This window comes from Symphodus melops, assembly GCF_947650265.1.
Source record: "Symphodus melops genome assembly, chromosome: 13".
Lineage (NCBI taxonomy): Eukaryota > Metazoa > Chordata > Actinopteri > Labriformes > Labridae > Symphodus > Symphodus melops.
Genome location: NC_136703.1, coordinates 23,635,001 through 23,662,576, shown reverse-complemented (window position 1 = coordinate 23,662,576; position 27,576 = coordinate 23,635,001). Strand labels below are relative to the sequence as shown.

At 42.0% G+C, this 27,576-nt stretch overlaps 1 protein-coding gene across 1 annotated transcript in view; it reads left to right on the top strand.

Annotated features, from left to right (window-relative positions):
- Positions 1-888: 888 nt before the first annotated feature.
- syt6a (synaptotagmin VIa) overlaps positions 889-27,576 on the top strand; it is a 53,808-nt gene continuing 27,120 nt past the window's right edge. Inside the window, exon 1 of the mRNA XM_079359782.1 lies at positions 889-1,237. Coding sequence (XP_079215908.1) covers positions 1,081-1,237 — 157 coding nt within the window. The 5' untranslated portion in view covers positions 889-1,080. The remainder of the gene's footprint in view (positions 1,238-27,576) is intronic.

The window sequence follows — 27,576 nt, the reverse complement described above, 5'->3', positions numbered from 1 at the left end:
ACGATCAGATATGAGAAATTAATTTGAATTGAACCCTCAGAGGTTTATGGAGGCATAGCACTGGGATCAGCTAGTAGAGATGTTGTTGCTTTGATTGTGCTTCATTAGCCGCCGCGTCCCAACAGATACATTAGAGCAACGTTAATGTCACACCCCAGTTCACACTTATTTACATCTACGAGCAGCTCTGCACAGCTGCAAGGTGAGACGCGTGGAAAGGAACTGCATATATCAGCATTTGCAAGGGGTTTGTATGCAGCCACACAAATTGCTTTTCCTGTCCCTTTCCTTCTCTCTGTTTTGCTCCGTCGCTTGCAGAAACATAGTTCAGCCCTCATCATTACAGGTTGTAAACAGTCGGGGAGTACAATCGGAGCGACGGGGGAGGGTGGGGTGGGTCATAAGAGGGAGCACTGGGACCTGGCAGTCACAGGTGGTTTGCAGCTCGGGGGAGAATTCATCACAGGAGACAGTCTGACCTGTGAAAAACAAACCCAGTGGTCGTTGTGTTTTCTTTTTTGTCTGTTCGCACACACCGAGAGAAGCAGCAGAGAGTTGGAGTTAGATCGAGGGTGGATGGGGGGGGGGGGGGTGGGTGGGTGTGAGAAAGAGGCGGGAGGCAGCATCAGGGGGGAAGGGGGTCGCTAGGCTCCTGAGCTTGTTGGTGTATTGCTCATGATTGTTGTGTTTCATTTGAATTTCATCCTCATGTGATGCAATAATTCTGCCCATGCATCACCTGCAGGCAGATATGACTCATTAAGTCCTTTTGCAGCGGTGCACACATCCACACATTTATGTCACAGCACGCACGTTCATGCTCTTAACAATCTTGGCCCGTGCTCACACACGGGCTCATACATACACTGATGTGTGTGTGTGTGTGTAAACACTCTTGGGAGACCAGAGAAGACGGAGAAGAATCAGCCGAGCGCTGAGACAACTTGCATTTTATCTTCTGCATGCTCGGCTGCTGCTGCTGCTGCTGCTGCATGTGTGTGTGCGTGTCTGTGTGTGTGTGTGTGGGAGTGTTTGTTCCCCTTTGGATGAGCACACACGGCTGAGGATGCTGCTGGGAGCATGAGTTCTGACCGAGAGCAGTATGACATGGTCTGTCAGAGAGCTGTGACCCTAATTGTCGACCTCTGCCTGCATAACAGCACCCTGCTGGACCAGGACACCTGTCAGGATTACCTCTTCCTGTTGTCCAGCCAAAGCTCCGACCACAAAGACCCGGGTAAGGACTATTATTAACTCTTGATGTATAGTGAGGGAAGGCAGTTCTGCTTTCCTGATGTGCTGTGTTTGTCGTTCCCATGAAGAGAGATCATCTTAAAGGATTTCAGTTTGCTTGCTTGTACAGTTTTCTTTTTCTTTTTGTTTACCTCATGTTCAGTCACAGATGGCTGCTCGGGCACAACTTCGACCCAGCCATTAATAACACCCCTTAATGAGTTAGTTTCTGTGACCCGGGGGGTGGGGGGGAGGCAACAGGGAGCAAAAGGTGTATAAAACAAACTCACATTGACTCTGCAGTTTGCTCCAGAGAGCAGCGCTCTTACACCGCTAATAGATAAGCCTGGAGGCTGACTAATGCCAGCTGATGCTGTCCTGACCACTCAGGCTTACACGCAGAGGAGACGAGAGAGAAACCTTTGCAGGACGGCGATCGAGTGAATAAACAGGATTCGAAACACGACCGTAAGAAAAGTGAGCGTAAGAAGTGGTCATGTCTGCGGAGAAAAAGTTCGAGAGAGATTTCTGACTTATTCATGAGGCGTGATTTACACATCTGTTGCAGCCTTGTGCATCTGTTGCTTTGGCACTTGTCGCGGGCTTCGTCCTCTTTTACGGAATAATGAATCCCCCCCCCTCTTCAGATTCACCGTCAAAGAAGTGTCTCTGTGACACATGTTCTGGCACACTTGATGTGCTTTTAAGCCTTTTGTTGTGCGAATTCGAGCAATTATTGTCTGAATTATGTAACGCAGGAAACTGAAATGAAGAATTCAATGCAGATAACATTTCACAGGATGTGCCCGGAGGGTGTATGGAGAATTGGAAGCTTTGTAGATTTGGAAACCGAGGCTTTTCTGAGCTCCGTGTAGAAAAATTACACTTTATTTTTATCTGGAAAAATCGGATTTAGAAAAAAAAAAAAACCCATGCAGTGAGTAAATCAGGACATAAGATTTCATACCAATTATGTGATCTGTTGCATAATAGATTACCGCGACTGACTTCTACTATCGTATGCAAATCCATCTCTCTTTTTTTAATCTTCCTGCACAAGTTTCCTTCAGAGCCTGCTTCTTGTTTGGAGATGAATTTTTATCAGAAGAAGGTGCACATGCAGGAAAGAGGAAATATTGTTTAGTGGCTATGTTTCTGTTCAGAGTGCACATAACACCAATCCTGACCAAATCCACTGTCACCTCACATCATTCTCAGCGGAGGAATTGAACGTACATCACAGTGCCACTGGCTTCCACCACTGAGCTGTGGGCACATTAAATGCCATTGCATGTTAAGCCATCATTGATGTGAATTACTTCTGCCACACGGAAGCTGAAGACAAGCTGCTTCCCATGATGTTGGAGGATGTGCAGGGTCGAGTAAAGTGTCTCCTCTTGTATATATCTTATACAGAGAGAATGCTGATATCCTACAGAGAGGAATATTTGGCTATGAGAGCACCTTGTTTCACAAAAAATAACCTTTTAATGAATTAACAAAGTGTTGCAGGCAGATCAAAAAGTTATAGGCAACCTGTACATTCCTATATATAATCCCACATGACTTGTGTCAAACCATCATCCTGACCAAGACCTTTCACATGCTCATCCTACTTTGCAAAAACGCTGTTTTGTCATAAAGTGGTTACATAAAGTCTAAATGACGTTAATAATCTAACGAATATGTTTAGATATCTTTAGTTTTCATTTAGATTTAGATTAAATTATTCATAATTTATTGGATTAATTAAGTGCTTTCCAAGTACTCAAAGTAACTGAGTTAGGCTAAATATACAGTATTGTCCATAGAGGGGAAATTTGCCTGAAAGAAAAGAGCAGTATGAATGATGATGGTTTGTGTTTGTGATTGTTGTTCGGCACAGGTGACCGTACAAGAAGCCTATGCTGCCTCTTACATCTCACTTTTTGTTTTTCACCGCTTGATTCCTCGAATTAGTCATTTTGGTCTCAGTTGATTTGATTCTCTGAAGCCACACATGACCATATTTGGACAAACGCCTGGACACAACCCTCCTCGCCATGAGCAGAGAAATTAGCTATTGAGGCTGCATTTTTTTTTGTTACCAGACTGTAACCTTGTTAATTTCTTTGGAAACATTGGGCTTTGTAGCATGGACTATTTTTTGGAGTGAACCTGAAGTGGCCATTTGTGGGTTTGCAGGTTTTTGGATTGTTTTTCGTTTTGCCCTGTAGGTTGTCATTTGGCAGGTACACTTTTTTTTGTAGCATGCCGCTTTAGGGGTGTGAAGCATTTGAGACTGTTTAGTTTCCGTTCGTTGTAATGGTAAGTCGGTTGTTTTCCATAAACACAGTGTTGACGCACACACTCATCTATTTAACTTTTTTCTGTGCTCATGTCTGTAAAAACATACTGCTGTTACAAACATGTCTGGCTTATAAACGTACCTGTTGACTGACCCATGAACCAAGATGCTGAACTCATGCAGCCAGAGGAGAAAGCTAATACGAACATGAACATGGAAACATTTAATAATTGTTGGAATAACATGAAGTAGAAAAAGTAAAATCTATTAAGTGGACCAACTGTGTGTTTAGTAATAATACTGTCAGAGGTCGATGCACGTGTGTTGAGAGTACATTTGTCTGCTTCACTGGGACTTATGAATCCACTTCATGAATGCACACATTCAAGTGAAATGAGCCTTTTCAAGCTTCAAATGTTGGAGTAGAAAGTAGTTTTCCCAGTTTGCAGGCTTCCACTTTGTGAATTCATAGAAAGTATGTGTAGTTCAACTTTCAGTTCAAGTCTCCCCATCTTGTGAATAAAGTGTGCCAAATGTTTTCCGTTTCTCAAAACTCCATGAAATCATCCAATGATTGGACTTTTCTCAGGCTAGACTTTCTGGATTTCTACCAACACATGTCATGGGAGTGTCTTTGAACCTCTGTTGCTCCCTCTCATACAGTATGCAAATTCGTTCATGTATTTGTAATTGTCTTTTTTTCCCCCCTTCTGCTTCTTCCCAGTTTTTACAGAGATTGGAGAAAATTGAATTCAATGCTTTAATTTGCCCCATTTTCCCCTCTTTGGCAGCGCTAAAGAGCACACAGCTGTTGGAATATATCTGCAGCTATCAGGCTCACAGCAGCAGTCATTTTTACCAGAGCAAATCTCTCTCCTAACTCCCCGCTGCTGGATGAGAATCCCCTCACCAGTCTCGAATCGATTATGATAAAATAAGAAGGACTAATTAGAAAGCCTGGGACTTCAATTCCCCTGTCCTGATGCGGCTGCGAGATAATAAGCTGCCGTCTTTATCAACCAATTTGTCGAACCTTGAGCCGGCTGATTGTATTCCAATCAAAGCTCGACTTGTCACGGTGGCGGACTCACCTGCTGTGTGTGTGAAAGGCAACACCAGACTTTTTCAGTGATATAAATCAGAGCTCGCCTCACACTCTGCTCAGCGAACATTTCCACTGATCAGCCGCCTGCCGGAGATATTGATATTCACTCCTGAGCGGTGATACAGGTTTCAAAACCCTTAAGCCGTGTGGAGCTACTGAATTGGCAGGATGCACTTACAACCCCCATCTTCCAAACACACACACACAGGCACGCGGCGCTCACGCTCATTACAGATTCCTCTTTCATTATCGGCTGCAGCTTCAGGTGTGTGGGCCTGAATTGACGAGGCTTATTTTTGATCACGTTATTTCTCGCCCGCCCATCTCATCTTGAGCTTTATTAAACAAGACCTTGGCTGGCAGAGGACATTAGCATCAGCCGATCATTCATTTGGTTCCCACACGGTCTGCTCCTCCTCTCCGTCCGTGGTATTTGCAGGGACGGATGGTGCATTGCAGGTTGAATCCCAAACAGGAAAACAAGAACATCAAATTAACTGCACTGGGGAGATTAGAACCAATGTGCCTTTCAATAATTCATACTCACTGTCTACTGTCTCTGTATTTTATTGATACAACATTTCACTGTAGACCACGAAAAAAAAAAAACACTGGAGACACTGTGTGTTCCTGCGGAGGGAGATAACACCGGAGAAAATGTCTGTCTCAGCTGTCAGGGAAAGACCATATGCCACTTCTTAAAGGCCTGTGCTTTTATTGCTCTAATCATCAGAATAATTAAAACCAGTCAGTTCTTTCTTTATAGAAGTCATCAAGAAAAGGTGGGCAGTGATCCAAGCCGCAGCATTCGGAAGAGCCTGGACATTTGGACAATTTGAAATGGATATTTTCGATATCAGAGTCTCAAGTCTGAGTGAAAATAAATCTCAGTGACTGTTGGAAAATGTAGTTCAGTAAACAGCATATTTCGCTGTTTAGACCATTTCTGCAGAACTCTGGAGGCATGGCAGATCAAAATGAGATTAGTGTGAAAATTAGTGTGCTGCCTCTGCACTCATTGTTTGATTCCTCAAAGTCAGGAAGGAGAAGCTCTGCCATCTGGAAATCTTTCAACTGGTGCCAGAAGGTTTTGTTAAAAAAAAAAAAAAAGTTTTTCTATCTGCATCATAAAATGCTTTTCGACTGCAGAAACTTTCAGGAGGAAACTTTAGGATCTAAAATTTGTTTAAAGAAGACTTACCAGTTTTGTGCTTTGCTGAACTTCAAGACACACAAATGCCATCTGATTGTAATTCAGATTTTTAACAGAAGGGAACAGCATGTAGAGCCAGACACATACACTGAAAGATTTCAGACAGATTTGAGCCAACTTTGGAGCCGATGACTGATTCTGAAGTCTGGCTGAATTTCAGCCTGATCGCTCGTCGTTTGGCGTGCAGTGTACACTGGGGCTCGATGGCTGATCACAGCTTGATCAGCTCTTTCTGACTGGTCGGATGGGTTTCTGGCGTGTTTGATGTTGTTGTTGTTGTTGTTGTTGTTGTTGTACACACAGTGACAGCAGAGCCATGAGCTGATTCCCAACTTTAGTGATTTATTTCTCCCCTGATTGTGCCAGCGCAAAGTGTCAGACAGCTTCTGGAATAAACCCTGACACCTGCAGGTGTGCACATTTAGAGTTCCACTCCAAACCAAAGACATGAACAAGAGAACGCTGAAATAGATGTGGACCTCCAGCTACAGAGAAATATTTGTCATAAGTAAGCCTGCTCGTTCGCTCTTGTTTGTTAGCAATGCTGTGTGTGTGTGTGTGTGTGTGTGTGTGTGTGTGTGTGTGTGTGTGTGTGTGTGTGTGTGTGTGTGTGTGTGTGTGTGTGTGTGTGTGTGTGTGTGTGTGTGTGTGTGTGTGTGTGTGTGTGTGTGTGTGTGTGTGTGTGTGTGTGTGTGTGTGTGTGTGTGTGTGTGTGTGTGTGTGTGTGTGAGAGAGAGAGAGAGAGAGAGAGAGAAAGTGACAGCGTTTTTGATTGTGTTTGTATTTGAGCTGTGCACATGAGATAACTGAAGTAAACAAAGATCTGACTTCAACCTCGGTCTGTGGAAGTTTTCAACAGAAACACTGACAAATGTTGGAGCTTCATCCTGATTCGACTCTTCCAGTGTGTGAGCACTCGGGTCTTTCTTTTATAATTAGACTCTTCAGTGTCGGTGAGTCAATCGTTAGCTTTAGTCTCGCCGCGTAAACGATCCAGCCGTGCAGCGCGAGCCGACATTCCACGACAACTTTTTATTCAAAATCTAACAGCATACGTACAGCTCAATATAAACCCAAGGAACCTTTTATTTACCTCGGAAGTTTTTGGGTTCGGAAACACTTTGGATTGGTCCAGAGTTTGCAGCTTTCAGAAGATTCTTTTACATTCAGCAGGCGTTTGATTTAATATCTTTCAGGGGCTTCTGTTAAAAACCCATTTGTAATCAGTTCAGTTCTAACGACTCACATTTGTAATGGCATGAAATGTTTCTTGCAGCAGTACAGTTTTTGTAAGGCATCTACCCCGAATTCAGCTTTGCAATTGTATTTTACATGCAAGAATTTAAGAAGTGATGAGACGATATCTTAACCCCCTTCAGGAGCTTGCAGGTGGCTGCTGGGGTGGTGGTGTGCTGAAAGCAGGGGCAGGTGCAGGGCAGGAAATGACAGAGCTGAGTGAGAGGCCAGAAATCTTGCATCTTAAATAGACGGCTAATTAGGAGATCGTCAACAACCTGCACTTCACTCCACCAGGCGCTACTGTCAAAACTTGGCCTGCAGACAATCCTAATGCCTAACGGATGAACAGCTTCAAGCAGCCCTGTGACTTTCCGACAGTTGGATTTCAGTGTTAATTTTGTGATAAACATCTGCGTTGAACCACGCCTTATTCAGACATCGATGTCAGGGAAGGCCTTAAAAAATCTTAAATCACTGTAAATATTTCAAATTGAGTTTGAAGCTTTTTTTTTTCTTACATGTCTAAATGTTTATGTAAATAACACAATATTATAAAGTCAGAAGGCGACTGTGGTTTGGGTTTCCAGGTCTTCAGAGGTCTTTGCCATTGTTGCTGTAATCTTGAAAAGTTTGGTTGGTGTTATTGATCCAAGATGAAGAGTAAGCAAACTTTAAGTAGTCTTATCCATCCACCCTGCCTTTATCCTTCGGTTGCACTTAAACACAAGTGGGGAGGTATAAAATGATCTTCTATAAGAGAGATTATTGATTACACCAGGGGGTTGAAATCAAACAGATACGTCAGAGTATAAGGTCAGCGAGCTGCCTCAGTGGGAGGAGGAAATAACTGCCGGCTGAGTGAAACACATTTTTCATTAAAATGAATGCGTTAAAGAGAAAAGTCGAGCAGTGGCTTGAATACCAATCGGTGCTCTGTAAGCGATGTGTGAACAGCATTACAAACATGCAGGAATGCCTTTATCTCGATGTCTCTGAGGGCTTCTTTGGTGTTTCCTCCCTTCAAATTTACATTTTGATGCTCAACGGCGAACAGCGACGCTCCCTAAAGGTGCACAATTCTAGTGATGTTATCTGCTCCCCAGCTGTGTGGAGCTGTGACTGTCCGTGATGTGAATCCATCTCCATGAATAAATAATAATAGTCCCTCTTCTTGGACTCCATTGTGCAGACGAAGCCACACTTTATGTGCTGCATGCTGTGTGTGTGTCCCGTTCTCTCTTTGTGGTTCTCACCAACAGAACACGTCTGTGTTATTGATAAAAAAGTGATTGTCAGGTGAGAAATAGAGAGACCTGCTGTGTGACCCAGACCAGCACACTGGGCAGGACCTCTGCTGGGCTATTGAGCAGTTACATTGGCTTATTGATTAAAGAATCAGGCCCCAGGTGAGCGAGGCGCTGAGAGCCTCACAGGCTGTGCTGAGACACAGCAGAGCATGAGATCTGTTTATTTTTTCGCCTTCAGCCCTACTAGAGCATGACATTTTCCAATTTGGCACTGAAATACAACAATTGACAATTTGCTACAGCCCGCCCTTCTCTGGTTACCATCGCTTAGCACGTCAAGCTGTGTGTTCAATTACAGTGCATGCAGTTTACTATAAAAACTAATGAGGTAGAGGATTGAACCACTTGAAATGTATTGCAATCTTTAGGACAATGAGTCTTTTATTTCTCAGATGAAGACAAAAGGCCACTCATTTCATAGCCTGCGATCGTTACATTTTTTAAACTTTTATGATAAGTTCTGCTTGCAGATTTTATCAACTGAATAAACAGCAACTTCAATGTTATTCTTCTTGTTAAAAAATGGAGATGAACTGCAGACAGTTTAAACATGATAAACACAGAAATGAGGTCTGTACAAGCTTTGTGATATGTGGGTCAAAAAGGATTCTGAGATTCTTAGCGGTGGGTTTAATGTGTGACAGCAAAAAGCCAATACACTGATTACCTTCAGTGGAGAAGGTTTCTGGTCCCACTAACAGTATTTCATGTTTGGACTGGGTTTAGGTAAATGAAATCTGGGGACGTCCAGTCGTGAACAGCAGCTAAACTGTCATGGTGACAGGACAGTTTAGCAGAGAAATAGATTTGCATGTCATCGGCATAACAGTGTATATGTAACAAGAAACTGCAGTAGCTCAGTAGCTCCCACTCAACATCACTACTATTAAGAGCAACATTAACATTACATTTGCCTGGCCATCAAAATGGTAAAATAACCCTTTTATGTTCGCTGGTTCCCCAAATATCAACATAATGTTCCCAAAAAAAGTCAACGGCATTTCTCAGTGGACAAAAAGCCTCGATTTGTCAAACACAGTCACCAAAAAAGTTAATCTAAAACTCCTGAAACCAGAAGTCTAGCTGGTTCTGTAAAAGCCAGCTAACTAGCTAGTAAGCTAGTTAAGTTTTTTAGTGTATGTAAAGGCATAGAAAAGGACTTTAATAAATCAATTTTAACACTTTTATCAACTTTGTGTGTAAGTGTAAAAGCCTCTTCTTGATATCACTCTAAGGTCTGCTCATACTGCACTTTTTGGTGAGAGGGCTGAGAACGAGGGAATAAAATGCGTTTTCAGTTTCTCGTTTTGCCTCATTTTACTCGCTCATATCACTGGTGTGACACTTGTCTCATTCCCTCTTTTTTCTCACAAAGACTGTGCTCCGTTTCTGTCTCTGAGCTTCACTGGCTGCTTCTGTTCATGTAGCCATTGTGCCATAATGGCTGCTGAGCTGTCTGTCACAGTGAGAGCTTCAGGCCTCAGGGGCCGACACTTCTGTCATGCTCACAGCGCTGCTAGTGTAAAATCAGATGAGGAGCCTGTTTATCACTCAAATTAATGATCACTCTCACAGAGTAAAATCACTAAATGGTTCGACACAGAGAAACATTGAAATATGTTCAAATTGTGGACTAATGTAAATGAATGCAATTGGTGTTTTAGTACAACACCATCATCCTCGACCCCACATAAAGGTGACAGATGCAGACTATAATTAATTTAATTATCCAACAAGTTTAAATAAGTCTTAGATCTCCCCAAAACATGTGTATGAAGTGTCTTGTTCTCCACTGTCATCCTGTATTTGATCTTTTTCAAGCCTGGTCAGAACAGGCTGTTTCTGTGTCTGTAGCTTTAAATATGTAAATGAGCTGTGTCTGACCACGCCCCCTCTTTGGAACACCAACATATCCTGTTTGCAAATGGGGTCTATTCAAAAAGACATCAACCTTATGTAGCTAAATGGTTATATAAATAATTATACAACATGATGACCAATTGTATTGAGAGGAACTGAAGCTTCCAAAATAACTTCATATATTCAGTCAGAATTATCACCTGAAGTTGAAAAGAGCAGGAAGTGCTGACCATTAAGTCACGGGTTGGTAAATTCTCAAAAACTGATACTTCTCAGGTCCTTTGGTCACCTTATAAAGATAGGAAAGTTATGTTAACGTCAACAGAAAAGACAAATTGCACAAATACATTTTCTTGTTGTCAACCTCATATGTTGAAATAACTTTATGTGAGCTCTAAGCGTTGTGAACATTGAACAAGCTTCCATATTCAACAAGGTTTAAGTTACAACAGGCTGTAAGTGTTTTAGGGTATTGTCATAGAGACGTGTGTGGGAATAACACCTCTCCCATGATCGACTGTAAAATGTCCGGTCAACAGCAGGGTGTGAGTCGCCTCCGGCTGACGGATGTGAGATGTTCTCTCGGCTGAAGCTGTAACGAACCACAGGCGACGACAAGCTAATGAGGAGGAGCAGGAGGTCCACTATATTAAAACTTTATTCACTAATTAGATCGAGGTGTTGCACGCATGAGTGGCCAAATTAAATACAAATATCAATGCTTAAGGGACAAACCAAGGGTGTAATGTGTATGCAGCGCTGCATTGTTGCACGCTTTGAAGCCAACAGTGTGATGAATTCTGCCCCGTGTTGTGACAGTGATTGAAGATGTTTTTCTTCATTATTTTGAGGCCCAGCCAAAGGGGACGAGCACCAATTTATATATGAGTTTATAAAAAAAAGTCCATTACACATTGTCTTTTTTTGCAGTTCTTTTTTTTTATGTCTGTCTATAAATCCTGTGTGTGTGTGTGTGTGTGTGTGTGTGTGTGTGTGTGTGTGTGTCTGCATGAGCAGTCAGGAGATGTGTTAGTCACAGAGCACCTAGAACATACGCTGCCCCCGGGCCCTCCATCCGCCCAGACTTTAGACTATCATTCCCATTACCTGGAATCTCTGCTGCTTCCTATATTTTGTGTTTTCACTTATACCGTCATTAACAATCCCCCGAGGACTCATGACCAACGAGAAGAACAATCACGGAGATGTGGGGGAAGGACAAATTCAATAACAACCACATGACAAAAGACTCCAGGAGGTCTTTTTTGTGTGTTAGTGGGGTCATTCTGTACGCTTCTAAACATTGGGTAGATCATGTTTCATTAAAACTAAAGACATCATTTGTTTCTTCTCCTCTTATCTTTGCACAGGACGGGGAAATAGAGGTGCAATTTGAGTTTTGTTGTGACATTTTATCCTCTGATTATATTAGCGACCTCTGCAAAGCAGCCGCTGCCTGCTCTGAAATGATGTTACCTAAACCGACAAGAATTGATGGAATGACCTTACAGCTTGTCCAGAGGCGGGAAAAATTACTCCGTGATTTCACAGTGAAACATTGGAGAGGTGAAAACAGCCTTTATTTTTTTATCGCTATTAATACATCAGTGGAGCGACATTTGGCTGTGAGACAGGAGATCAGAGAGGTGTAAGAGATTTATTTAAACCCCTCCAAAACTTACAAAACAAAAGCTTCTCATTCAGGAAAATAGCTTGTGTGTGGGACTTTTGACACACAGCCAGACAACAACAAGTAGTAACGAGCTCGTGCACACACGCTCTGGGAGCCTATGTTCCATTATTCATCGACAGATGTCGCCATTTAATTTGCATATTCCATTTATTTGAAAGATGCAGTCATAAAATATCCACATTGACTGTGCTGGATGACTGAAAGTCCTCTCCATTAACTCACGTGAGGAGATGCATACGGTACAAGTCAGACTTTTCTTTCAAATTACTAAATAGTTCAGATTTGAAAGGAGGATTTGCGGGCAGGTGAGTTCCAGCTTGTGAGCAACATTTATTTTAAAATTTATGTCGGATATATCAAACGTGCACTCGAATAAACCTTAAAGGAAATTATAGCTGTACAACTTTAGTAAAACTTTTTAAAAAAGGTCACAGGTCTCGTTAGCTAGTTGCATGCTAATTAGTAGCATACTGGCTGCTTATTAGCACCTCATTCTAGATAACTAGCTGATACACTAGGTCATTACCCATCAGTACTCCTAATGACTGCTTATTAATAATAAGTTAGGAATTGTTTTTAACATGAACTATGATTATGACTTAATGTGTTTTTCTTACTTCTTCATAAAGTTCATACTAATTAAAACATTTAAAGGATGGAGAATGTTTCCTTTTCTAATATCACAATTTTTCGTATCATTTTGATTTCTTTTTCTTTTTTCTTTTTTTTGAACACCAAATGATTTGGTCCTCGTGTTAAAGAAAATAGAGGTTGTGTTCAATATGCACACCGGGAATTACTGGAACATTTTCCACAGGCAACTATGACACTCAACATAAATGAAGGATGATCTTCCTCAAATATACTGAGCATATGTAAACATGGCAGTTCTTTACAGTGAAAAACAACATGCTGAAAAGACATCGGATATTTTCAGGAGACTTGTAATAAATCACCAGGAGTTAATTGCAAAATGAAAACCTGTTAAATAAGATGTTGCCACCAGACTTCTAATGGTTTCCATGTTTTAAAAAAAACTGATTTGCATAAGTATCACCAGGTAAATCATGATTTTAACATAAATCATCTTCCCCTGACAAAAGCACATATCTGTGTGGCATTAATGCTACAGCAGGTGTTTGGAGACGGACAGGAATGACCCTCATTTACAAGCTATCAGAGATGACCTGAGGGTCACTTATGGAAAATCTCTGCATGTAAATAGGTTTTACAGACAGTAATTCATCCCCTGGTAGATCATAGCCCCCTCTTTGACAAGCTAATCCTCAGCCAAGCGCGTAATTAAGAACAGAGCTGGGCATGCTGGGAGTGCAGCTCCTGAGAGCGACATGGCAGTGAAGGAGCGGCCGGTGCCATCAGTGTGGAAACTAATCACCTGTCACTGACTGTAACTGGACAAACACAGTCATTAATGCTTCCAGCGAGCCAGGTTTCGATGGAGACAGGGAAGGGGGAGAATGCTAAGTGATGGACAGAGCATGTTTATCCTCTGACACATACGTTCTGTCACGTGTGCAGAATTTAACATCTGCATTAAGACTCCCAGCAAACCACGGAGAGATGTTAAAATAATATGCAGAGAGAAATAGAGCAGGTTTTGCAGCCTCAGGCATATTTTAGCCTTTGCAGTGTTGGATCCATACCATATCCATCTATTAGCATACCATAATCGCTTCATTGCGGCAGATATGACACCAATACCTGCGGGTTTGTCACTGAGAATATAGCTCCCTTCCTGAGATACATTATAATGAATTGAGTTTTTTTTTTTTGTGGCATTATTGACAAAACATTGGTGTGACAATATGTCGTCTTTTTGACTTGTGTGATACAGTTTAATGGTGCCAAATATCAATGTTTAAAAAAAGTATCAGGACATTATCGTTATCTGGCCAGATATCGCGTATCTTCATCACTTAATTTATGCCACACATCCACATTCTTTACTGACGGACACACCCCATGTTTGTAGTTCTCATGTCATATTGTTTGCAGTTAAATGGTGTCCTTTCTCATATTTGTCATAGCACTAAGCCTGGTTATTTTGAAACTTTTTTTTTTTTTTTACATCAAGATTTAATCTTACTGCATTTGAGCTCTGCTATCAGTGCAACCGATTTTTATGATATAACTACAGTTCACAATGACATCCAACTTTCTATTTGCACATTTACGCCTCCTGCCGAATAGAGATTGATGTCGAGTTGTTCTTCTGATCTCTTCACAATTCATTCCCAATATTTCGGCCTGGTTGCTCTTCCGAATGGTTAATCTGCTGTTCGGAGCTTGGCAGGTGCTTCACTGTGATTTGAAGAGCGTTTGGGATGATCAGCTGCAATCTGCTGTTGAAGAGAGCCGGCCGATGAGAGATGTGAGAGGGAAGCTGAAAGGGTTTAGTTGTGGGCGGTAAAACCAAAACCATGAGCTTAAAACCATTCAAATGGGTCATAAAGCTGAAGAGAAGAGCCGAGTGATAACTCTTCAGGAGTTAAAACAATGCTTCAGTCTTTAACATAAATCAAATTTTTGATTAATGCAGACTCAAATACATCCACCAACCTGTGCCTCCTGTTGTGTCCTTGGTGCGGGTTTGACTTTTTCGTTATTATACACCTGACAATGATTGAATCGCCTTTCAAGGATACTCTTCACAGAAATCCACTGCGGACCCACACTGCTCTAAAAATACCCATCGCAGTGAGAGGACTCTGCATACCAACAGGTTTCAAATGGTAATGAGTCTGGCTTCAACACACTTAATTCAAGGTGGTGCAGAGAAGGTGTTCGGACAGCCACAGAGCTGGTGGCTATCGGCCAAGACTGAAGGCAAAAAAAAAAAAAAAAGAAAAAGAAAGTGTCAGAGCTGGAAATCTTCCCTGCATTCAGAGTGGAGCGGCTCAGTCTGAGAGAGGAAATGGAGACACTCTCTCCGGACGGCTCACACCACTTGAAAGAGAAGTTCTGTAATATCCGGCCTCTGCCTGACCACATCAGGAACTGATACATCCCTCTGTGGCTCAGCAAAGAGCTTCTGTGCTTCCTCTTTATCAAATCTAATGCTGGACAAAAAAGTCTATCAGTGCCTTTCTCAGACTTTTAAACTTAGCTGATCATTTCCTAACCTGAGTGTGTTCTTTTCTCTGTGATGTTATACTCTTACTTCAATTATTCAAGTCATTATTACGATGCTCACAATTTCTTTTTTTCTTGCCAATGCTACTTTTTCAACAATGAAAACAAGCAGTCTGATCAATATGAACTCCCTTGTTTCCCTTTTGTATTATTTAAAAAGAGCTTTAAAACAGAATTTCATGTCTTTACATGGTAAACCGAAATGAATAAATAAAATGCATCAGAGCAAATATTCGTAGATGTCTTTTCACTGCATCGATGCAGAATCATCCATCGACGCCTCCTGATGCATCCTAGAAACCCGTGATTCAGGATGAGAGTCAAACATCCCAGCAGGTGCTTTTTTTTTTTTTTCTTTAAATGAAAACCCCAGTAAAAGCCTCTGGATGGTTCATGACTGACGGCATGCTAAAAGACTGAAGCGGATTCTCTCCCTGGATTATGATCCATGTGAAGGATATGGAAATGAATCCGGGTGGAACTGGCTTGTCCCAGTTTTTGTAGGAAAAAAAAAATACAAAACCAGACTCGTGACATAACACAAACAGTCCAACTGGTGTGTTTCATTTTAAAAATAACTGAATGAAACATGAAGTCCAATACAGGCTTCACTATGTGTGTTTCGGGAGCAGTGCACCTCAGAGAACAGTCACAGTTTGTCTCTTGTCGTTTTAAGAAAATGTCGACTGCTTCTCAGTCCCCTGTGGTTGGACCTTCACAGTGTGGAGCCTTGTGCTCAAGGTACAGTTCTTTTTTTTTTTAAAGGACACTTTTTTCATAAGTCGATCAACTTATTCAGCAGCTAAACAAAGTGACCGCTGTAAGCAAGTCGACATGATTTAAACGAGTCGTGTAAGCACGGCTCCTTTGCCCTTTGCCTCTTCTTTGTGTGTACAAATAGATTTGTGTGAATAAAGATGAAAAAGGTCACTCGCATCATCCCCATCATCGCGCAAAAGAAATGATCCTGTATCATCACGGATTTCCTTCAAGTTTCTGTCTGTGTAACAATTCTGCGAAACGCATTTAAATGCCTTTAAAGAGACTCGTGAGATCTGTGCAGTTTTGAAAAGAAGAAAATAGTTGATGTAATACCATAAAGGGAGAAGAGAGAGCCTACAGCTGTTTGTGTTCTCTCATTAAAGCAGCAGAAAACACATTTTCTTTCTCTGAACATGCTCTAAAGCCTCGAGCTCTCGAGTCCAGCCTTACTCAAGACTCTCCTGTAACCTTCTTCCCTTTCTTTCCATCCTAACTCACGGCTTCAGGTCAGCCTCTCTGAGGAAAGGGAAGGGATTTTTTTCCGAGGGCTGCATGAAATCTCCTCAGGCGAATACCTGAGTGGAATTAGATTTAGATCCTTATTCTTGAAGCATCCGTCCTCTGGGGAATACAGCCCTCTGGCCTCAGCTCGCTTCCCTTTGAACTCCACTCAGATTGTTCCTCACCGGACCGCCGTCCATGAGCACATCCAGTGTGTTGTTGAGGCATAAGAGGACAGGAGGCTCCTGATGTATACTTCATTAGAAAGATGAATGGTGCCGAGTGCATCGCCAGATGAGGATCGACTGTGTTGGATGTGTGGGGGCTTTTTTTTTTTTAAGTTATGAATGCATTCAAGCTGTTCTCCACAATCACTGGGAGAAAGGGAACATTTCAAGCATCCTAAAAGAATCCAGGGTTTGCCCAGATATGTCGTATATCGTCATGTTTGAAATGTACGAGTTTAAAAAGAGGGTTTGGGGCAAGTTGTGTGTTCATATCAAATCTGGATAATGCTAAATGTATATGATGTCAAACAGCATCTACATCAGTTTCTTCCTGTAAAGTTCGAGTGATGCATATTTAAAATCCAAATGAAGTCAGTCTGAATTTGTTTGTACACCCTTTAGTAGTACTCAAAGAGGGATATGCAAACCAAGACTGTCTGGAGTGTAAATAAGGATTATGAGCTCGAGTTTTGCAGATCATTTCCACAGAAACGCACACACAAACAAAGCTGTGCATGCACACGAGGAGGGCTGTTTTCAGGCATTTTGTGGTGAATATGATGTTGAAGTCACATCACATTTTCTCCCCATCTTTAAAAGCACACCGTGCCGTGGCACCGTGACATTTCTCCCCAAAGAGAATACACATTATGTCCTTGTGAAAGAGGTGAAGGACTGTGATGAGTGGAAGCTGAACTGAAACCTGCTCTTCATTGTCACCTATAGGCATGTTTGATGCATGTACAAGATGTTTGGATTGTTTTGAATGCACAGAATTAATACATCAAAAATACTGAAATAACAAACACAAACCCAGATTGAAGCAACTTTGCATAAATGCAAACTATGATGTCATGAAGGGAAAATCTCCAAACAGCCTTTTTAAGCACACATTTTCTGAAAAGTGGAGCTAGCAAAAGACGGGGAGGATGGATTTTTTTAACATGTCTTTTCTGCTGCTGCTCAATCTGGAACAATGATTAATCACAGATTTGTAAAATTGCCAATGTTTTTGCAAACCTGGAAGTCGACCTGGAGGCGGTATGATATCATGACAGCCTTTACGGTTCCCGCCCTGAGACGTATGTCCACAAAAGAAAAATTAATAGAGTATTTTTAGTCCATTTGAAACAAAGATGCAATCTATAAACAAGATGAAAAGATTTTTTTTAATCCAATAGTGGACAACGTTGTCTTTGCATGTAAAACTTGAGAAGTTGTGTACTGACCTAAAAAGAAGAAAGAAAACTTCTGGAGAAACATCTTGGGAGTGCGATGATCAAAGATGGGTAAATTTAGTGTTCGAATTACGAAGGCCAGAAGGGACTTAAGAAGTTTACCTGAGTTGTCCCCTGAAGCAGAAACTAGGACATCCATTAGCATTTCTAATACTGTGACGAATGACACAAGAAATGCATAATTACCAACGAGTACAGAATAATGTCCCTGCAGCCGTAGGACTTGGAATTCCTTCAACAATGTGAGTACCATGATTGGTTTGGACAAGTGCGTGAGGTTTGTATATATCACGGGTCATTGGCTGCTCGACCTTTTTTTTTTTTTTTTTTTTTTTTTTGTTCACCTATGAGTAATTATTTTGGAGTCCGTGGTTTTCGAGGGATGACTGCTGTGGAGCACTTCCTGCCAGCACATTCAGCTCAGCAGCCTGTCTGAAAATACTTCTGTCCCCCCCATTAAAGCGGATTATCACCTCCGTCTGTCAACGTGAAAGATTTCACTTTACAGTCTTATCGCACATACTTTCATGAAACAGGTTTGCCCTTTTTGTCTGCCTCAAACCCACCCCCCCCCAAAAAAAAGATGAATCCAGGAAAAACACTGATGAATAACATCTTCACACACCGACTTTTCCAATGACAAATCTCTTCTAAAGCAGATTATTTATGAACATGGAAACGATAGTTTATAATGTTTCCCCTCTTCCAGCTCCTCTTTGAAGCTTTCCAGGATGGATGGACGTCCTCTAAAACTGGAGGTCAGGTTTGACTTTAAAATAAGCTTACTGCCCTGTGAGCCACGAGCACAATTTAAATCTGTAATGTTAATTATCAAACAGCCTCATATCTCATCTGGAAGTGGAGCGTTTGGAAAATACTGTAAAAATAGAAACATTTGGAGGCAACTGCTAGGCTCGTGGTTTTGCCGTATGCCTCGTGTACAGAGGCTGCAGTCCTCATCCCAGAGGTTGTGGGTTTGAATCCAACCTCGTCGCCTTTTGTGCATGTCATCCCCCCCCCCTCTCTCTCCTCCCAAAATCTCCCGTCTCTCTTCAGCTGTCCTATCCAAGAAAAGACAAAGCCAGAATACAGTGGTAACAACAGCTAGGTAACCTATGTTGTCATGGTAACAATCATGTGATTAAGAACCAAAACCAGGTGAATATGTGTAGGAAAAAGATCGAGATTCGGATTCAAATACGTTTTTTTTAAATTATTATTTCAACAGAAGGATACAATTTAAAAAGAAGTCCAAACTAACTCTGCTCTAAAAATAAGAGGAAAACTCTTTCGTGAAAATCCTAAACCTGAGGAGGCATGAAGTAGTGACTTGCTTGGTCAGACCAAGAGGGAAATGTATCTATTGTTTTTCATTTTGATGTTAACTTGTGAAAGAAACTAGTAACTAAATTAAAAAATATCTCAACAAGTATACTAGACTCCAAAAAACAGAATCATCATGAGAGAATGACTTCTGTGAGGTGTATTTTCCACTTTTGTCTCTGTGGCTTTGTGGCTTGTGTAAAGAGGATCGTAATGGCATGTTTTGTTTTGTTGGAGACGAGTGAATGTTTCTCTGTTTGGTCCCACGGGAGGAGATCCATCCTGAGTGCCCTCTAATAAGTGCTAATCCACTTATGTCAGACAGCTAAAGATGCCCGGGTTACTGATCCAGAAGGAACAGCTTCATCCAGCTCTTCAGAGGTTTTTGGACACGTCCGTTACTTTTCTTTTGTTTTTACCCCTCAGTTAAGAGAATTTATTTTCTTGTCCACCAAATTGTTGTAACTCTCGGGTGCTTTTGTTGGTTTCCTCTGTTTCCCCACAGCTTTAATATCACCTGAGCAGCATGACTGACTTTCCATTTGTTTGTGCTTGCTGCTGTTTTTTTGCCATTTTTGGCCCACTCTGCCCCTTCTGCTGTTCTCTTATTTACCACGCTGTGCCCTTTTCTGTATCACAAGCATGTAAAAGGACACCAGGGCGACCTTTTCCTCTGCAAATAAATAAATAAATAACGAGCCAAGACAAAGAATACGTTTTATTTATGCTGACTACGGAGCTTCTGCTGCTTCGCAGACAGCCATCTTCAACATCATTGTCGTCGAGCACAAGGAACATTCACAGCCCGCTGCCAGCTCTTTCTATCGCTTATGTGAGGAGAAGCAAAAAGAGGAAGTGCATACCTCATCTCATGCTTCTATCGATCCATGTCAGGTTCTCTCCAGGTGCATGTGTACACACTCCTGCAGCATCAGATCTTCCACTTCATGACTGAATTGAAGCATCACAGAGGTGCTGCGGGGTGAAAAAAACAAAACAGCTTGAGCTCTCAACAACAGTGATGTGAAGGCCCTGACATTGGCCCCTGTGACTTTGACCGTATGTATTCAGGGCCCCTCGAGGACTCTGCTTCAGCCTCGGAGTCGTGTCATGACCCTCATTATTCTGGACCGCACTGGGGTCGTTCTCCATCTCTCATCACATGTATTATATATTTATTTGTTTTAGCCTGCAGGAGCGAGCCATGCTGCTGCAGTCCTCCACATCTTCACTGTTATAGTAAGACAGCTCGGAGAGGGTTTATTCTGTCCTCGACCCGTCAAGGGACACCCACCTCTGAGCTGAAGAATAGCAGATATCGCATACTTGCAAAAAAATATTATAATATAATATTTAATCTTTATGGGAAACTGCTGAAAATATGAGTTATTAAAAAAAAAAAACAATACAAAAGCAAATTATCAGAGCACAAAGAATGCTAAGAGTGGGATTGTGACTACAAACAAAATAGTTTGGGATACATGCGATCAATTAAAAGTTCATGTGTTAATTTCGGACAGTGCTCATTTAATGCTAACAAGCTTTTCTTCTTACAGGCATTTATCCTCCTGCTTTCCTTCGATCCCTCCATACATGATACATCATGTTTTGGACAGCAGGTTTTTTTTCTGTTGTGCTCAGGTTCATACTTTTCTTTAGCTAACCCTCATCAGCAGTCTACCTTTAGCTGAGGCATCACTATCTCTCCGCTTTCACCCATCAATGCCCCATCAAGAGCCCGTCCAGCCGCTGTCAGCCGATTGTCATGCTGTTCGCTCCTTATAAACCGGTCTGTCATGCACTGTTAATGTTAAAAAGGATATTGTTGTGTGTGCAGTTTGCAGCAGCAACATCACTCCAAAACATGAAGGATGTGAAGCGACTTCAGGAACACTGGATCCTGGTGCATCAGTTTCTTCAATTCTATAGAGACTTTCTTTTGTGCTGTTTTTCTGCTCACATGTGCTTGATCGGATTTTTTTTTTCAGTTTTTAGGACTGTTCAGTGCTGCAAGTCAGAATCACATCAAGCCTCTCGGCAGCATGTGCATGTGTGTTGAAGCTGTTGGTGATGAAATGCTTTAAATTGAGACCCGTCTGTCAGGGCCCGAAACTAAAATTTAGTAGGGGCCCCTCAAACCAGTGTTTATCACCATTATGTCTGCCAGTGCACAGATGCCTTGTCCTCTATTTTCTTTTTTTACTCCCTTTCTCAGCAGGACATTAAGAGGGAGAGAGAGAGAGAGAGGGAGAGAGTGCTGTCAGATGGGGCCCCACTCAGGGGGGTTTCCTACTGTCATTGCAAAATCTGCTCATTTTCATTCCCTGCTGTGTGTCAGCCCTTGGGGGCCCCCTACTGGCCTTGGGCCCCAATCAGTGGCTGTCTGAGCCTATTGACAATCTGCTTGAGACAGTGATAGTGCCACTCAGACAAGTTTTGGTGATTTTTTTACCGCTTGAATCTCTGACATGAGGAGTTTTTTTTTTTATTACCATTGATTTACTTTTTTCAAACTCGTTTGGATCAAATCTATACTGTAAATTAAATATAGGACCACACTCATCTGAAGCCTGAATCACAAGGACACCATCATCTGGAATCATGAATCAGATTTGATTATCCTACAATCTTTTTTTATGTTTAAGCTCATAAAAAGAAAAGTATTGACTTAAGTCACCACCTTATGCCAAACGAGTTAAAACCAAAAGGATAAGCTAATGGAGCCCTCGTATTTGTAAGGACCAGAGAGTTGATCTAGAGAGCAGCAGGGAGTTGGCAAACATTAAGATGTCAACGCGACACAGTCTAAGCCGAGGCTAATTACCATACAGCAGTTACTATAATGAGATTCTATAGTGGTGATCGCTGACCACAGTCATTTTCTAAGATTAGACTAAAAAGTGTTCAAAGCACTTTATTTTTAATGGTCCCATATTCTTCTTTTTCTGGTTTTAGATGCTCTTCAGTGGGTTTTTCAGATGTCTCGAGCATGTTTATGCATCTTTTTGTAAAAAAAACAAATAAAGTCCATCAAAAGCAATAGCCGCATTGGTCCCCACCTTTAAACCAGGCTGTACACTGTGATTGACTGTGTCCAGGGTGTACCTCCCTCAATGACACCTGAGATCAGCTTCAACCTCCGTGACCCATAACGGGAAAAGCCTTTTAGAGAATGGATGGATATGTGTACGTTTAGTTCTGCTGTAAAAATGGTTGTTTGAATGGATTCCTAAGCAGCCTAAAGTGGACTCTAAGCACTTACACACTTAATTAATTTTTTCAACAGGAGGTTGCTGCTTGTGTCCGGCTCTTTAGGGATTGACTCACTTTTGAAGTACGGAGTGTGAACTGTAGATTTTTTTGCACTTCATAATTGGCCCTTCTTTTGTTAACCTGAAGGTTGTTGCTTATTTAAAAATCCCATTTAGCTTGAAAAAGGAAACAAATCCTCTTTTGTTCAGCCCTCTCTCAGCTCTGACCCGCATGTGTGGACTGTGTTGCACCCTTGTGGTTATTACTGCAGCTACTAAACAGCCTTAAACACAGAAATGTTGTTGTGGGTTTTTTTTTTTTTTTTTTTTTTTTTTTGGTGCACCTGCTGAAACGACCGACGCTGTTCTGACTCGTCTAGATTACTTTGGTGATAAAAAATGAATCAAGGACAAGAGTTTTAAAGCATTCTCCAGGAGTATCTCACGGCGATGCATAATGCATTATCTAGTGTAACAGTTAGCACACAAACCTTTTCCCCCTGATAGATCGGAGCTGTTCTTCTTGCCCAGAAAATACTTTCCAGGATCACGATTTTGAACGCTTGCAAACAAAAATTCACACATGTTTTCAGCACTTCAGATACAATTAATCTTGGGAAGCACTTCAAATTGATTTCCAGGTTGCTCCTGCAGTCAGAGCCTCTGGTCAGAGAAGCATCCTCTGTGGACCAAAGCGTCTGTTGAAGAACTGATGCTAATCTAGATAGAGGAAACACTGGAGGGGGGGTTGCACTTGTTCTCCCCCTGCACTCCTCCTTCTCTCTCTCTCTCTCTCTCTCTCTCTTTTTCTCTCTCTGTTGAAGATTGCACTGATTGTGCTGCAATATGTCGCACGACCGCGGCCACAACTGCAGCTCGAGGTGCAATTTCTCTGCTTATTAAATCAATGGTGTGTGCCTCTTGAAGCAGAGTGCGGACTTGTGTGTACATCACAGCCGTCTCTCTCTTGACACAGAACAAAGCAAAGGCTTGCATGTGTTGCTCATCATGAAAAAAAGAAAAAAAAAACAGGACTCCCTTTTGATCCAACATGACTCATTTACTTACCCCCATATTATGTAAAAAAAAACAAACAATAAAACAACTCTATGAATGTGTAATCGAGACATCTATTCAAAGTAAAGCTTTGATATTTATGAGGACACCCTCATGGTTATTCATGCTCTTAAACTTATGCATGTCTCCTTTTTTTGCTGCAATGCTTTAGGAAGTACAATTGTGTAACTGTTTTTTTTTTTTTTCCTGCTGCTTTTTCCTCTTCAGTCCAGAATATGATCCCCACAGTTGAAGTTGAAGTGACTTGCGGGTGTTTAAGCACACCCAAGATTGAAGTGAGAGCCTACTAAGCCTGTTTGACTGTTCGCATGGGCTGAGTGAGGGACCTGCCCCTAGACATTTGCTCTATCCTGCTGACTTGCTTGCTTGCTCACACTGCCATAGAAACAGGGTTCCTGAGTGCAGTGGAGGCTCATTCTGCTCAGGAGCAAGCGAGGGAGAGGATCGGGAGAAGAGAGAGTGTGTGTGTGTGTGGTGGAGAGAGTGGGGGAGAAAAAGAAGAAGAAAATAAAAGAGACACTGAGAGAGAGAGAGAGAAAAGGAGAAGCAGAGGGAGGGAGAAGTAAGAGGAGAGTGAGGGGATCAGGAGAAGAAAAGTGAGAGACCCTGTCACTGGTGAGTACATCGCTTGTCACAGCAGATTGAATCAGTTGAAAATCGGACGCTTTGAGCCTCTTTTCTTCTTCTTTGTTGGCTTTTGATGATTGATTTCTCTGGCTTGCTTGACGCCGTGTAGCAGGTTGTCAGTTTGTTGTGGGATGTGTGAGGTTGAGAAACACACACTGTGCCTTGCTCTCAGATGCAGAGCAGCAGCGGCTTTTTATTTTCTAAAACACTCATTAATAGTGGCGTAACCTCTCTGTTGGTAAGCTTTGACTAACAGCATGTATTGACTTTTGCATAATACATGCTGACATAAAAGTATTCCTTGTTTTTTTGCAAGCCTTCCTGACTGTATCATACTCTTCTCTATCATTTATGAAGCACCATGTTAATATTTGATTAGAGTGGATGTCTGCAGCTGCACTTTCCTCCTCTGTCTCACACACCTCTGCCCATTATTAGCCCGGGTAAAATTGGAAAGATATTGACTTGTCCTTTTCTGCAGCTTTTATTAATTATTGAACACCAGAAGTAATCGTTCTTAAAAAGGCTCCCCCCACCTGTTTGTCAGAGGTGAAAGAGGCACACTGAGTAGCATCGCATCAAAAATGTGAAGTCAGGTCACTGCATGCTTTATGTTGCATGTTTTCTATTTGTGTCCTTGTCTGCCTCTGTTTGCACATGCTTGTGTCACTGCTCTTCTTTCGCCTCCCTCTCCGCGCTCTCGCTGGGTTTTGATCAACGTGCATCATGACACTTTGATGAAACGCCAGAGCTGTGGGGCTAATAGGGGGGGGGGATATACAGCAGGGTACCCTGCTCCTCACGTCAACCCCATCGCAAGGGAGTTGTATGATTGTGCTTCTCATCTTCCACGTTGTCACTTGGGATCTAGAGTTCCCTTCAGATGTGTTGATTAGCACAGGATTTTTCTTTTTTCCAAACGTGTTGCTGTATATGCAAGCATGTATAAAAAAACCCTACAACCTGTTATGTGGAGCTGTGTGATAATCCTGCCACTGTTTATGTTTATCTCTGCGGTTCACTCAGATCCCCTGTGTCCCTTCACCTGCTCCTACGGTGCAGGGCTTTTTTCTCCTCCCTCTCTGGCAGCAGCAGCAGCAGCAGCTTTGGGAGAAGGCTGAATTAAACAAATCCAGCCTGCCTTATCAGTTTTCTACTGGCTCCTGCCATGACTGGACCCCGGTGGCCCTTCCTGGCAGGCTGCATTGTGTGTGTTTGCAGATGTGTGTGGTCTCTCTGCTCTACACACTACATTTGACTGTGTGTGTGTGTGTGTGTGTGTGTGCAGTGGTGACATGATTGTGCGTGATCAGGGTTTAGCCGCAGGGGTCGTTTGCTTTTCTTTGTGAGCGGATTCAGGGATTCTGGCATTTTCTCTCCCTCCTCTCTCCTGTGACATGTTTTATGACTTCTTGTTAAATGTCACTCACGAGGGCTGGACTGCAAAACGTCCCTGTGTGAGGAGCTTAGTGTGTGAACAATAGTGCACGGCAGTGTGATAAACCTAGTAAAGTACACAGCAGGGAATGCACGGCTGCAGGATGGGTGAGATAAGGCTGGGCTCGCTGACGGCTCCTTCCAGGCGCAATTTGTTTCAATACAGTATCAAATTGGAGTGGATTCCTGCCGCCCATGGGGCTGTGGATCAATACCCAGGGCCCGGGTTTCAACAAGGGGAAACAATGTTGGTTTTGTAAACAAGAGGATGTGCAATACTGACAATGATTGCACTTGTTTAGCAGAAGCAAAAGAAGCTAATGTTAAATAAAGCACCTGAGAGCAGAGGATAATCCTGCGTTCATGAGCAGGCCTAATGTGGCATCAGTCCATTGTTAGAGAGAGGGAAAGCTCTGCAGGGCATAGCTGTGACTGAAATGCAAATGTCTGTTTGGTAAGTGGGGATTTGCTCTATAGCTGGTTCCATTTTGGATCCGGTTCCAGGTTGCTATAATACCTGGATTTGTTAAGCTGGGAGGCAAACGATTCCCTGATCGAATCTTTACTTCACAGTTTCTCGCAGTAATCTCCTGTCTCTGTCTGCTGCAACAGGCTGCTGATGCTGCTGCTGCTTGCAAAAAAAAATGCTGTTGCAAAATCAACTCTGCATCAAAATGGTTTATTGGAATTCATAAACATGGCTGACAGCAAGTCAAACAGGTTTCAAATCGTTAATGGCTTAATTTCATTAATGGTAACTTAAAGAAGAACAAAAAGTTATTTTTGAATTAGAAAATGTCGCTGTCATGACGACTACCACAGGGTTTCTCCACCTGCTTACAGTGCTACGTTAAGGAGCGACATTCTGCATGTAAAACAGTGCGAGCTGCTCTTGGCTGAATGATTAATTAATTAATAATATTTTCACTATTTACTTGAGCTTCTACGGGTTTCTGAAGCTGTAACACATCTCCCAAGTGTGAAGCAAAAGCCATTTTCCCCTCCAGCAAAAGAAAAAATGAGTCAGGACAGGGTTAATGAATATCACAGAGCTGTGAAAAAAAAACCTGTGGTGAAATCTCCACACCCTGCTTGGTATCATACGGAGTGTGATTTGCTAAAGGTGCCAAGGTAAAGTCTGGTTGTTTTATTTCTGTGCGTTGGGGGATGCAAAAACAATGTCTCTAAGGGAGCGTCAACATTTTCAATTAACTATCATAAAAGACAGTACTGTGAGTACTTCTGATCCTGAATCACAGGTTGTTATAAGCAATACATTTTCATATTGTAATGTGCATATTGTGTTATTTAAAAAAAAAAATCTTGAGGTCTGAAAACAAGCGGGCAGCTTCACAGCAGAGCTCAATATAAGAGATGGAATCCAAAATGTGCGTAGTAAGAACTTTGGATCTGTCCAATCATGCATCTTTATTCTGTGTAAATCAACACACGGATAAACTGAATCAACATGCTATCTGATGAAAGAGTTCTATGATTACATTTTGTGTCTCAAATCAGAAGAAACTATGTCACGGATGAGTATCAAAGCGCTTTGATTTAAAGTAGCCATTATGTCTTGTTCCAGCTCACGCTGCAGCTGAATACCAAACCCTGCACCATAACCTGCTGGTGCTGTTGAACACTCTTTGTTCGTCCCAAACAAAACCAGCAGATGTAACACCAAAACAGCCCGAGGGCACTCTTTTACTCTGCTTTTTTTTGTCCGTTATACAAAAGAGAGTTTAAATTTAGGATCCTTTAAGCTGACAGCCCCCAAAACAAAATCGATAAGAACAGTTCCTGCGTTGGAGGTTTCATCCCAAAATGTTGGAGAAGGAACTGCTTCTAATGGGAGCTGCAATGACGTACGAAACATAGGACGTTATTTATCAGCGTTATATTATTGTTTCACTATAAATGCAGAGGGGTGCTTTTGTAGCTGCATGTACATACTTTGCATTTTTGCATAAACCATGAAGGGGGGGGATTCTGAGCTGCATCTGCACTGCATAATCAATAATCATTTATCAAGGTGAGGTGAAT